General features: G+C 35.1%; 1 protein-coding gene across 6 annotated transcripts in view; it reads left to right on the forward strand.

Annotated features, from left to right (window-relative positions):
• Positions 1–13,404, forward strand: part of PAN3 (poly(A) specific ribonuclease subunit PAN3) — a 157,202-nt gene that overhangs the window by 125,840 nt on the left and 17,958 nt on the right. For 4 of the 6 annotated variants that reach the window (XR_010123533.1, XM_054446516.2, XM_054446519.2 and 1 more), the window contains 6 exons: positions 2,693–2,854; positions 3,067–3,183; positions 3,272–3,373; positions 6,676–6,841; positions 7,951–8,041; positions 13,210–13,349. Coding sequence is in view for 5 of the 6 variants with exons in the window: in XM_054446516.2 (XP_054302491.1) it covers positions 2,693–2,854; positions 3,067–3,183; positions 3,272–3,373; positions 6,676–6,841; positions 7,951–8,041; positions 13,210–13,349 (778 nt within the window). In the remaining variant the exon portion in view is untranslated. The remainder of the gene's footprint in view (positions 1–2,692; positions 2,855–3,066; positions 3,184–3,271; positions 3,374–6,675; positions 6,842–7,950; positions 8,042–13,209; positions 13,350–13,404) is intronic. The other 2 variants (XM_054446518.2, XM_054446520.2) reach the window with 1 other exon arrangement.

Raw genomic sequence — 13,404 nt, forward strand, 5'->3', positions numbered from 1 at the left:
TAAAAAGTCAACTTCAAATAGATTAAGAACTTACATGTCTAAAACAGAACTCTAAAACTCTTACTGTAAAATATAAATGAATGTATTTTATCTACTTTTAAAATACTTTAAAAAATAAAAATTAATTTTATCTGCATTTGCAGCGATGATAAAATATTTAAAAATTTTTTGTCACGTTCTCTTTCAGATATCCATGAGTACTTTACATGATTCATCAGTATGCACACAATTTTCAACTTAGACATTTTCAGACAAACACCACCCTATGTTTCTGACTATCCCTTCCCGCGTAACATTTGTTTGCATTATAGTTCACCCATTTGACACTTGATAATATAGTTGTTGGCATCATGAATTACAGTGCAGTGAACATATTCATCTACTTAATTTTTTTCTTCTGTAGGAAATATTTTTTTCCTTAGAAGAAATACTTCAGGTATTTCTAAACTGATCTATAGATTCAGTATAATTCAGAAATACTTTTATAATTATTTATACTTTTAAGTATAAAAAATGTAAATAATTGATAAATTGATGCTCTTTTAAAAAGATACAAAAAAGAAAAAAGCGCCGGGTGCAGTGGCTCACACCTGTAATCCCAGCACTTTGGGAGGCCAAGGTGAGTGGATCACTTGAGGTCAGAAGTTTGAGACCAGCCTGGGCAACATGGCAAAACCCTGTCTCTACTAAAAATACAAAAATTAGCCAGGCGTGGTGGTGCCCACCTGTAATTCCAGCTACTCGGGAGGCTGAGGCACAAGACTCGCTTGAACCTGGGAGGTGGAGGTTGCAGTGAGATTGTGCCATTGCGCTCCATCCTGAGTGACAGAGCGAGACTCTGTCTCCAAAAAAAAAGAAAAAAGTAAAGTAGAAGTGGTTTTAAAGCTTATTACATAGAACCAAATTGCTTTCCAAGGGATATCAATTAAACACCATTGATTTGTAAGTTGTAATAATTTACTAGCAACCCCATAGCAAATGAGTGCCTTGGGAATTGCTCTGTTCTTTGTATTTTCGTAGTGTATTAGCTCTCAAAGTATGATTCCTTAACCAGAGGCCTCATTTTCATTGACTTTTAGGAACTTGTTAGAATTGTAAGTTCTTGGATCCCACTTCAGATTGTATCAGAAACTCGGGGAATGGGGCCCAGCAAACTGTGTTTTAACAAGGCTTTAGGTGATTGTGACAGGTGGTGACGTTTAAGAACCAGTGCCATGGCGAATTGTACTTCTTAAATGGCGACTTTACCTCTTACATGTTTTGTATAAATTTGTGTTCTTTATTTTTCTCTAGGCCTCTTGAGGGTAAGAACGTATATTTCTTTAGTTTAGGTTCATTAGTACATAGTAGATGCTCAGTATATTTTACTGATTTGAAATTAATCCTGTATTAAGTGCTCCTTATAATAAATAGGTGGAAAACAAAATTTATCATTTTAACTTCCTTGTGGACATTATACCAATCATTTAAATACAAACTAGGTAAATGCGCAAAAGTAAAAGTTACAGCTGTTTCACTTGTGTGTATTCTTCTGTTGTACTGCTTTTATTTTATTTATTTATTTAAGAGATGAGGTCTTAAATGTTGCCCAGGCTGAATTCAGCTCCTGGGATCAAGTGATTCTGCTGCCTCAGCCTCCCGAGTAGCTAGGACTATAGTCACATGCAATGACACTTGGCAGTATACTGCCTTTAAGTAGAACATGCCACTTGGTGACATTTAATCATTCTACATTTGTTTTTCATGATGGCCATGCCATGTAGAGATTATGATTATAGAATCAAGAAGTCCTGGGTTTGCATCCTACCTTACTCTCTCAGCTATGCAATCCTTATTATCCTCATTTATGAAATAGGGAATTCTACCTCATGGAATTGTTGTGAGAATTAAGAGATAATGTGTATAAAGTATTTGGCAAATGCAGAGGAAGGATCATTTTGAACCTGTCTTCTGGAATTAATTTTCTTAATAGGGTTTCATCTGTGTTTCTTACCAGTCAGAGGTCAAAAATTATCAGTTGTTTTTGTTTATAGGTTTTTTTTTTAACAGACATAATGCCATGTTTTAAAAATAGTGTTAAACATGTATATTATAAAACATTTGTGTAAAGAAAAGAATAATAATCCTCCCTTTAAAAGGTTACCATTGTTACTATCTGCTATATTTTCTTCTAGTTGGTTTACTATGGCTGTACTACATGTTGGGTTATCTTCCGTTCACTTAAAATATCGTGAGCATTCCGAAGTCATTCGAGACAATAACAGAATGAAAGTATAGGTTGGTGTTCAATTGGAAAACGTGATGGTATTTGAAGCATTAAAAAATACATGTTTTTTTTTTTATTATAAACCTGATAACATGTTTGCTCCAGAAAAATTTATCTCAGTGATAACTCAAATTGTTTATAAAAATTATTTCTGAGAAACAAATTTGTACTGTGCTATAAAAGGAAATGTTTTTGAATGTATGAACTTTAGTTATTCTTTGGTTATTTTATTATATAATGCCTATTTTTATTGATACTGAAGCTAGTTTGTCTTATGGAATTGTTATAAATGTTTACACTATTCTAAAATACAAGAGCACATTGTGATACACAAGGGGTTTATAGTAAATATGATTTCTTCTGTATTTTTGAGAAAGATTTATGAATGCCTGTATTTTCAAGTCATCTTCTTATGAATTACTCTAGCAGTTCCTACAGAGGTTGACAGCTACCATAGCCTATTCCCTCTAGAACCACTGCCACCTCCCAACCGGATACAGAAATCAAGTAATTTTGGGTATATTACGTCTTGCTACAAAGCTGTAAATAGCAAAGATGATCTGCCATATTGCCTTCGGAGGATACATGGTAAGGAAGATGTTATCTTCTTTTATAATCATATCATTGAGGCTAAGATTATTCAAACCTTGAATATATTATTTAATATATGAATTAAAATTTTTTATTTGGAAATTGGTACCTCATGAGCAATGTATAATATGGCATTTTCTTTCCATTTCTGATGGAATATGAAGGAGACGTCAATTAGAGTTTACTGGAGTAGAAAAATTGTCTTTCAGGTTTTCGTCTTGTTAACACAAAGTGCATGGTGTTGGTCGACATGTGGAAGAAAATTCAACACTCAAATATCGTAACTTTGCGTGAAGTATTTACCACTAAAGCATTTGCTGAGCCCTGTGAGTAACTTGTAATTTGTCTTTCTGCTGGTGAGCTTCATTATTTGAAGCCAGCTTTCAGTAATGAGTGTTTGTGTTTTATTTTAAGCTCTTGTGTTTGCATATGATTTCCATGCTGGAGGAGAAACTATGATGAGCAGACACTTTAATGACCCTAATGCTGATGCCTATTTCACCAAGAGAAAGTGGGGTAAGAAAAAGATGCAGGCAAACTATGTTTTGACTAATGCTTTTGCTCTGTGGAAGAGTAGTTTTCTATTTTTAAATACGTACAATTTTTCCCTGTAATCGTTTAGTTTAAAGACTCTATTACATTTTGTACTAGTCGTTTTTGTGCTCCTGATAGAGACATACCCGAGACTGGGCAATTTACAAAAGAAAGAGGTTTAATGAACTTACAGTTCCATGTGGCTTGGGAGGCCTCACAATCATGGCAGAAAGTGAAAGGCATGTCTCACATGGCAGCAGACAAGAGAAGTGAATGAGAGCCAAGTAAAAGGGGTTTCCCCCTATAAAACTGTCAGATCTCATGAGACCTATTCACTACCACGAGAACAGTATGGGGGAAACTACCCCCATGATTCAGTTATCTCCCACCAGGTCCCTCCCACAACACTGTGGGAATTATGGGAGTTACAATTCAAAATGAGATTTGGGTGGGGATGCAACCAAACCATATCACATTTTAAAAAGAAATATGTCAAAGAAATGGAGTTGATGGTCAAGAAGTTAGGAAATAATGTATTTTGCATATTTACTAAGATAAGATAGATTTTTGAAGACTCACATGGATATCAGATATTTAACTCGGAATGTGTTAAAATTGTTTTTCTCTTTAAAATGTTTTTCTTTTAAAAATATAATGCTGTCTTAATAAAGGTGCCTTGGAAAATTCAATAGCTTAGAAATAGTCTCTCTGGCTTCGCTGCCTAAGTACAACCATTATGAATCTTTTAGTACATTTCTTTCCAATCTTGCTTTGTTTTGTTTTTGTCTCCTTTCGCATTGTTTTGTTTTTGTTTTAACATTTTATATCATATTACATCTTTTCTTTATTATAAGTGTTTTCCCCATAGTTTTTATATTCTCTGAATATAATTTAATGATTCCTATTATGACTATATTGTTCTTTATGTAATTATTTCCCTAAACAAATGCTTTTGTTTGAAGGTTGGATTCCATGTTACTTAATCTAAGGTTTCAAAATAGAATTTTAAGTAACTTTTCCTTAAACATGAAATATTTTCTTCTTTGCCCCTTTCTAATATATACTTAAAGAATTGTTTTATCATTGAGATTTTGCAAACAACCAGAATACTTGAATTCTAACAGATGTGTGTTAAAGGGTAAATGATTTCAGAGAAAAGTAAATCCATTTTGAGATGTCTATTCATTAATTTATGTATTTGGGGAAGGTCTCAGTCTATGGGGGCAAGAAAGCAGCATCACATTATTATGCTTTTTAATCTTTTTAAGATTTTCTTGACTTGAAAATTAAAGAGGAGGGGAGAAAGATTTAAGTCCATATTCTAGTATCTTTCAGATTACAACTCCTTTAAAGACTAATTATAGACAAAAATATATTACTTCTGTTTACTTGTTACTTCTTTTTTTTGCATTCTGACAGTTGAAAAAAGAAAGTTGTGGTTACATGGCTGTTTCACATTTAAAATCTGGTCATAGAATGTGGTCATTTTTTTCCTTTTGCTATGTCATCTGTAGACACATGCATAATTTTGTGGAAGGGGATGTGGTACAACTTTTCTTATAGATGACTATAGTTGTTGCTCAAATTTATTTTGGTAGTAACACCTGTGAAATGACTGTTGGCTTTAATTTATAACTGTGTTTCTCAACTGCTTAAGTTTTTGTGGGGGCTGTCTTCTGCATTTCAGAATGTTTATAGTGGCCTCTTCTGACTGAAGGGCCTGGCTTCTGCCTACTGAATGCCAGTAGCAATCCCCCTCTATCCCTATTGTAATGCCAGAAATATCTCCAGATGTTGCCAAATGCTGGAGTGGTTTCTTTTGAGAACCACTCTATTATAGCATTCTTTTCCAGTAATTTTTTAATCATAATTATTCTGTTTTTGGTGTTCACTGATTAATATATTAATGTTTATATTTTCATAGGAAGTAGTCCTTTTTTCTAATAGTTTAAAATATTGTTTGAGTAGTCGTAACTACCCTAACCATACTATACATGCATAAAAGCCTACCATTTTCTTATACTATGTAATTTATTATCTTAGCACAAATGAAAAAAAAAAGCAAAGTATAAGAAATATATTGATTTAGAAAATGAGAAGAATAGCATACCATGTGGAGTTGATAGCGAGATTCAGAATGGGTCTATATCAGTAAAACAACTAGAACAGAGTCTGACACACAGTAAGCACTATATGTTTTGCTGCAAAAACTCTTGTTTCCGTATTACTACATTTATTAAATAGTTTCATTTAAACAGTTCATAGTCATTTTTGACATTGTCTTGGCATTTGTTACCAGTCCCATTTTTTTGAGCCTTCTTACACGTATTTCCAGAGTATATTATCTTCTGTTCTGTCCAAATTGAGAGAGAATTATTTTTAATTTTGTATGTGTTGCTTACCGGATATTTTATTCCAAGCCATAAGTACATATTTGCTATTTATTATAAGTACATAATTAACCATTTAATTACGTTGCTTTTTATAACTGATTCACAAAAGGTTGTTTTACAACAATACGAATATAAGGTCGGCAGGGCATATGGGCTCATGCTTGCAATCTCAGCACTTAGGGAGGCTGAGGCAGGTAGATCATTTGAGCCCAGGAGTTGGAGATCAGCCTGGGCAACGTAGCAAGTGTCTCTACAAAGAAAAGAATATAAGGCCATATTCCTTGGAATAATTACAAAATCTTGATTAAATTTATATGTCTCCTTTTCTACTGATTTACAACATATTAACAATGACCTAGAAAATATTATCAGAAACCACTTAATGAGTTGATAGAATACACCTTTGTGGTAGAGGGGCCTGAGTGGTATAAGGAAAACAAACATCAACATGAGTGATGATAGAGACTTTTATTTCCATCAAGCCACACAATGAACAGCTCTCACATGCCTAAATAATAATACAGCATAGGATTAGCCAGCCACATTTTAAGTAGAATAACCTCTACGGTTTCTGTTTTTATATTTATTTGGTTAACAATTATATATAAATTATTATTTTAAATAATTTTTATTCAGTAATTAAGTGGTTACAGAAAAGAGCATTTCAGTGAGAGCCCTGTTGCTGGTAACAATATAAAAGGCATAATCTCAGACAGGAATCTTTGGGCAATAGACTAAACTTAAATTACACACATACATACACACACGTATATACATTGACATGTTGTGCCATGAGTGTACATGAATTGTCTTTGCTAGTTTTGATTTTAATGTTTTAGTCTTTTAGTTGATTACTTAAGATGTCATTTTTTGGATTTCTTTGCTGTATAGGTCAGCACGATGGACCATTGCCCAGGCAGCATGCTGGATTATTGCCAGAATCTCTTATTTGGGCATATATTGTCCAACTAAGTTCTGCATTGCGTACCATTCATACAGCAGGTTTGGCATGTCGAGTTATGGATCCAACAAAGATTCTGATAACTGGCAAAACAAGGTACTAGCATTTTGAGTTTTGGTTTCTTTTATTGAGCATCTTACCTTTGACAGCTTAGTAAACAAAACATGATTGTTTTAATTCTGCCTTTTCATATATTCCATCCAGAAGAACTTCTGTGACTTTGAATTCATTTGTAAGCTTTTTTTAAAAAAAAAGTTGAACTCTGAATAAAATGCCTGGTTATTAACCAAAAATCTTGGGAAAGGTTGGGGAAGTATATGTGGTTAGGGTTAGGGGAATATAAAAATAATATCAGTACAACTTTTTTGTGTAGCACCATGGTTCACAAATTCTAGCATGAATCAGAATCACCTGGAGGACTTACAAAAAACAGCTTGCTGGGCCCTACCCCCAGAGTTTTTCATTCATAAGTCTGCACTGGGGCCTAAGTATTTGTATTTTTAACAAGTTTCTAGGTGTTGCCATTGCTGCTGTTGAGTCACATGCTTTGAGAACAACTGGTACAGTTATCAGTCTTGTCTTCACCTGAGTTTTGAGTTGCTGTAATTTTGAGATTGTCTTGGGCTGCATAACATAAAGAGCTGAAGATCTGGTACCAAGTTATTTAAGTTCATATCCTGGCTTTGATAGTTACTGTCGATATGCCGTTGAACAAGTTACTTCTTCAAATTGTGTTTCGACAACCTTATTAGACAAGTGTACTACTAACTCCATTCTGCTTATTTATGAGGTACCCCTCATAAAGTTATTGAGGGATTTGAATGAGTCATGTAAAATGCTTAGAACAGTGTCTGGTACATCTTTTGCAAGTGTTAGAAAGCTAACTAGTTCTCTTTTATGAATGACTAATAAACAGCTTGGAATGGTGAAAAGGACACTGACCTGTTAGTCAAGAGATGTGAGTTATAGTTCTGGTTTTCTCAGTTTCTGACTTTTACAGCTGTAGGTATATCACTTGATATCTCTGAGCCTTAATTTTCCCATTTCTAAAATGGTGATTGGTGGAGGTGGTGTGGGGTAGGATGGAAGTTAAACTCAATTCTGAGATCCTTCCTAATATTTTGGGAAATGTTACTTTTCCATGAGTATGCAATTTTTTAAAAACTTATTTTAATTATTTTCTTTAAATTATCTGGTCCTTAAAGGTTGCGAGTAAATTGTGTTGGAGTTTTTGATGTTTTAACATTTGATAACAGTCAAAATAATAATCCATTGGCATTAATGGCCCAGTACCAGGTGAGTAAGAATTAACATGGATATTTACTTGTTTTCCTTTATTAAAGACAAATTTTGTTCATTTTAAAGTATTTCAGTGTTTTAAGCCTAGATTTTAATTTATTTTGGGGTGGTCTCTATGCAGACTTTGAACATGTATCTCCCCCTCCCCTCCCCTTCCTTTCTTTTCTTCCTTTCCTTTCCTTTCCCCTCTCTATTTCTTTCTCTCTCTTTTCCTTTCTATTCTTTTGCTTCTGTCTTGCTCTGTCACCTGGGCTGGAGTGCAGTGGTGCAGTCAGCTCATTGCAGCTTTTGAACTGGGCCCAAGCAATCGTCTCGCCTCAGCCTCCCATGTAGCTGGGACTACAGATGTGCACTACTGTGCCTGGCTACATTTATTTTTATTTTTATTTTTTGTAGAGATGGAGGCTCACGATGTTGCCCAGGCTGTATTTCTTAACCTTTATGATATACTTAGTGTAGAGCCGTTGCAGGTTGGAATAAAGAGAATTCACGACAATGTCAGAGACCCTTTTTTTTTTTTTTGAGGCAGAGTTTCACTCTTGTTGCCCAGACTGGAATGCAATGGCGCGATCTCAACTCATCACAACCTCTGCCTCCCAGGTTCAAGCGATTCTCCTGCCTCAGCCCCTGAGTAGCTGGGATTACAGGCATGCGCCACCATGCCTGGCTGATTTTGTATTTTTAGTAAAGGCGGGGTTTCTCCATGTTGGTCAGGCTGGTCTTGAACTCCTGACCTCAGGCGATCCGCCCGCCTCGGCCTCCCAAAGTGCTGCGATTACAGGCATGAGCCACTGTGCCGGACCTCCTGATAATGTCAGAGACTCTTAACTGTTCAAAATGAAAATGTATTTATGTGATTTAGGAAATGTGTCCTAAGCATAGATAGATTAAAACAGACTAATCAGATGAATGGATTATATTAAATGACACCCTTGTTTTTCACTCCTTTAATTACACCTATTATTTTTACGTTTAGAACACTTGTCTGACTACCAGTCATAAAATTTTAGAAATGTTTTCAGAGGTTTGTTGTTGGATTGCCATTTTCTAAGTAATTTTTTTATTTAGTCAGAACATACCACTCACTTCTTATACATTATTAGTATTTGATTATTGTCTGACTTCATTTTATTAGTGTTGATTTAGGCCTCGTGATGCTTCTTAGCTATTTTGCTGTTTCTTATTTCCTAATTTAAATGATAGTATTGAAGAATAGGAACGTGTCTTCAAGCATTAAGAACAGTTGCTTTAGGCCAGGTGTGGTGGCTCACACCTGTAATCCCAGCACTTTGAGAGGCTGAGGTGGGCGGATCACTTGAGCTCAGGAGCTCAAGACCAGCCTGGCCAACATGGTGAAACCCCACCTCTACTAAAAATACAAAAATTAGCCAGGTGTGGTGGCACACACCTGTAGTCCAGCTACTCAGGAGGCTAAGGCAGGAGAATCGCTTGAACCTGGGAGGCGGAGGTTGCAGTGAGCCGAGATCGCACCACTGCACTCCCACCTGGGTAACAGAGCTAGACTCCATCCCCAAAAAAAAAAGAGAATAGTTGTTTTTGCCTTGATTACTCTGCAAGTAACAAAACTAAAGTAAATAGGTCATTCAGTTTGTATTGGAATGCTTCGCATTAGGATAGGCAGCTATGATTTTAAGACAATTTTAGTTCTTTGTGTATAAGAAGTTTTTGGGTTTTTTGAACATTTATTAACTTACAAAGGTTTGCTCTAAGGCAGAATTTCTTAATTACATGGAGAAACACCTTATTCTTCTCTTTTCAACTTATTTTGTTTAAAGTTTTGGAAGAAGATTTTAGTTCACTGATAGAATTTCAGAACAAAAAGAGAACAAAAAGGATAAAATGAGAAGTAGAGTCTAATCAATGTTTAGTATTTCAGTTCATGCATAAATCTGTTTTGCTGGTAAACCACAGAGAATACAGTCATAGGCACTCATTGCATTCCGTTGTTTGCAGACGTTTCACACCCTCCTTTCCCTCTGCTTGTGCCCACCTAACCTCAGCAGCAGCCAAGCTGTTCTGGTTGATAGCAACATCTAGTGGGCAATACAGGGAGGAATGTGATTAGTTCTGTTTTTCCCCCAACAGCAGCATTCTGTTCTTCTGCCTGAGGGCGTTTGCCCCCTCTTTCTTATCTGGAGACGTTGTTTCTTAGCTATTTTCATTCTTATCTTCTCTCTTATACTTAGTGCCTAAGTAGTTGGCTCTGATTAATTTTTCTTTATGACCTTTATGCTTCCAAAAGTGACAGATTATTGACTGTTAAAATATTAGTGAATATATACACTTGGATATACATCCAAGCAGATAATATTAAATTTTTGAAGGAAAATTACACATTAGAGCCAGTACCATCATCTTCTAATGTAAGTATCTAGAAACCCGTGTCTGCATTTAAAAAAAAAAAAACAAAAAACTGCACACGCTCCTCATTCTTTTCTCAGTAGGGTTCCTTTTCAGGTATGTTATGAGTTATGTAGTTACCTTGAAAAACAAAACTTTTCATAAGAAAAAAATCCCTGAGTTCAGACAACGAACTTTAAGCATTTAGGGCACCGTATTAATATTTGTAAGTCAGGATATGCCTTCATTCATAAAATCAGGCAACCTTCAATTAATTATCACCTCTTTATTTTTTTCAGCATTAAAGGATATATATCAGGCTTTCTTTTTTTTGGGTATATATATGTAGCTTATTTTTTATATAGCTTATTATAGTAAGGTATAGGAAAGAATTAAAGATAGTCCCAAAGGGGGAGTGTGATTTTACAGAGAAGAGGATACTTGAGGAGTGCATTGTTTCTTGTAGTCTATTTTTCATAGTTTGTTTCAGACACGTGAATAGAGACTGACTTTGAGTAAAATGGACATAAGTAGAGCCATAGATAGAATCAGAAAAAGAAATCAAGAAGTCAAGAATCAGGAAGAAACTGAAAATCAGTTGGGGGGCAAATCTCCTGAATTCAACAAATGGGGGGAAAACCAGATGGAGGTAAGAAGCAAAATAACAAATGGAAAATTATTTAGCTGAGAAATAAGGAAAGGAGAGTTACTGAGTTTTATGGTGTGAAACTCTCTTAAGATTTTATTAACTTCTTTTGTTTAAAAAAAAACCTCTAATTTAATCTGGACTGTGTCACACATGTACTTTATTTCAAAAAGTGGATGTTCTCACCTTGAGTCCGCTTTAGAGAGGTGGTGGGATGTACTAAAAATCAGATGTTATTTTTTAAACCCATCTGGTTCTTCAGCTCTCTTGGACCATTTTGGTTTTCTGTCTCATAATAGAGAATAATGGAATATTCTGGGAGGGAGGCTTAATACAGCATCAGTTCAGGGTGGAACCAAACTGAAAATTCTGCTGCTTGAAGAGTTGGAAGACTGTGTGTTGGTACCTGCTGCTCAAACACGTGATAAATAGCAACAATCTTTGGTATGCTTTGCTGGATACTTTGGATTGAATCGCCCATAGAAATTTATAGTTGGCATTTATATGCACCGATTTCTTTTGGCTGAGATTTCTGTAATTTCATGAATATAACTTGGAATGTTTTACTTGATCTAAAGTGTGATTGAGAGGAATTCTTTTTGGAGTTCATCACAGTGTCCTCCAGCAAACAGAAATGATGGCAACAGTAATAGTTCTCCTTCCCATGCCAGCTTCCCTCCTGCCATTCTGGGCTCCTGACTCTACCACCAGTGAAGTTTTAAAAGTTTTCTGGCATGAATCTTTGAATCTTTTCTAATAGATTCAAAGTAGCTTGTCTGCCTAGTCAGTCTGTCTCCTTATCTTATGTTCAGTGTCAGATTCACAAATGCTAGTTTTGGGTAAATTTTTTAGTATGAACTTTTAAATGTTATTTTAGTAATGGAGTTTAACGTCTTTTTACTCATTATTTGGGTAGGGTGTTGTTAAGTATAACCATATAATGCTAGAATTTCACTAATGATTGCCTTAAAGTTACAAATATTCCAACAAACCAGTGGTTCTCAATCCTGGCTGCATATTACCATCATTTGTGGAAGCTTAGAAAAATACCAATACCTAGATTTTTATCCCAGACTAATTATACCAAAATTGGGACGAGGGGATGGCTACTGCTGATTTTAGTTTTGCTTTTAAGCTTCTCAAGTGATGATAATATACAGCTAGGCTTGAAAATTCCTTATAATAAACTAATGTTCAGTAAATGAACATGGGTCTAATAATTTAGATGAGTTCTCAGATTTTAAAGATCTGCAAATGTCTGTTGTAGAAATTGCTTCAGGTGGTTTCATGTTAACTCTGAAGCACTCCATTCTTGAAGGCATGTGGTTGTTAATAGCTTCCTACCAATCAGGGCCACTTGGGATGACCATACTGTTTCCTGGAGTTATAATAGGTGATAAAGGACTTAATTCAGCTAGCTGTCTTTTGGAAATCCTTTTAGAAGGAAAGCCTCAATGGTAAATCTTGAGTGGGAGAGGTTTTAGGAAAGCAGGTGGTGGTTCCAGAGCTCAAAGATCTGTTAGAGTGTGAGTAAAAATAGTCTATTCGGAAACAAAGATAGATGGGATGTCATTCATTGAGGTTTGCAGCATTTTTGATGTTCTAGAGAATTTGCTCTAAAATTTGGTTAATGCTAATGTTTGTAATAGGATAACTTTTCTTCAGATAATCCTTCACATTCCCACTATATTCTGGGAGTTACAGAAAATGAGAAAAGTGTGTATGTTAAGTTATAGTGGTCATAGCAAAGCAAATGTACAGTAACCTTAAATTTGTTGTAATAGAGAAGAATATTACCTCTATTTAAATAAGAAAAAATTAGAAAGAAAAACTTTTAAAAGTGGCAATTTGTAGTTGGCATGGGAATTGCTTGAAGTCTCTTAAGGCGTGGACCTAGAACTACCTTCATCAGAATTACCTGGGTGCTTTAAAAATGTTGAGCCATTTTCTGGACCCACCCAATGAGAATCTCTGGTAGAGAGGCTCAGAAGTCGTCTTTTTAATAAGCTCCAGGTTATTCTGAGGAGCACCAGTATTTGAGAACCCTGCCTGCAGCTTATTTATAATGATGCTTTTTCCATTTAGGCAGTAGTGTCAGTGTATTAAATGAGTACCCATGAAATGAAAATTAAAAGTTATATTTATTCTTTCATGTCAGCAAGCAGATCTGATATCATTAGGAAAAGTTGTGTTGGCTTTGGCTTGCAACTCTTTGGCAGGAATTCAGCGAGAGAATTTACAGAAAGCCATGGAACTGGTGACAATCAACTATTCCTCTGACCTGAAGAATCTGATTTTGTAAGTTTTAATATATGATAAATTGTACAGAATGATTATTTGCGATAAGACAGAG

This window comes from Pongo pygmaeus, chromosome 14 (assembly GCF_028885625.2).
Source record: "Pongo pygmaeus isolate AG05252 chromosome 14, NHGRI_mPonPyg2-v2.0_pri, whole genome shotgun sequence".
In the NCBI taxonomy this organism is placed as follows: Eukaryota; Metazoa; Chordata; class Mammalia; order Primates; family Hominidae; genus Pongo; species Pongo pygmaeus.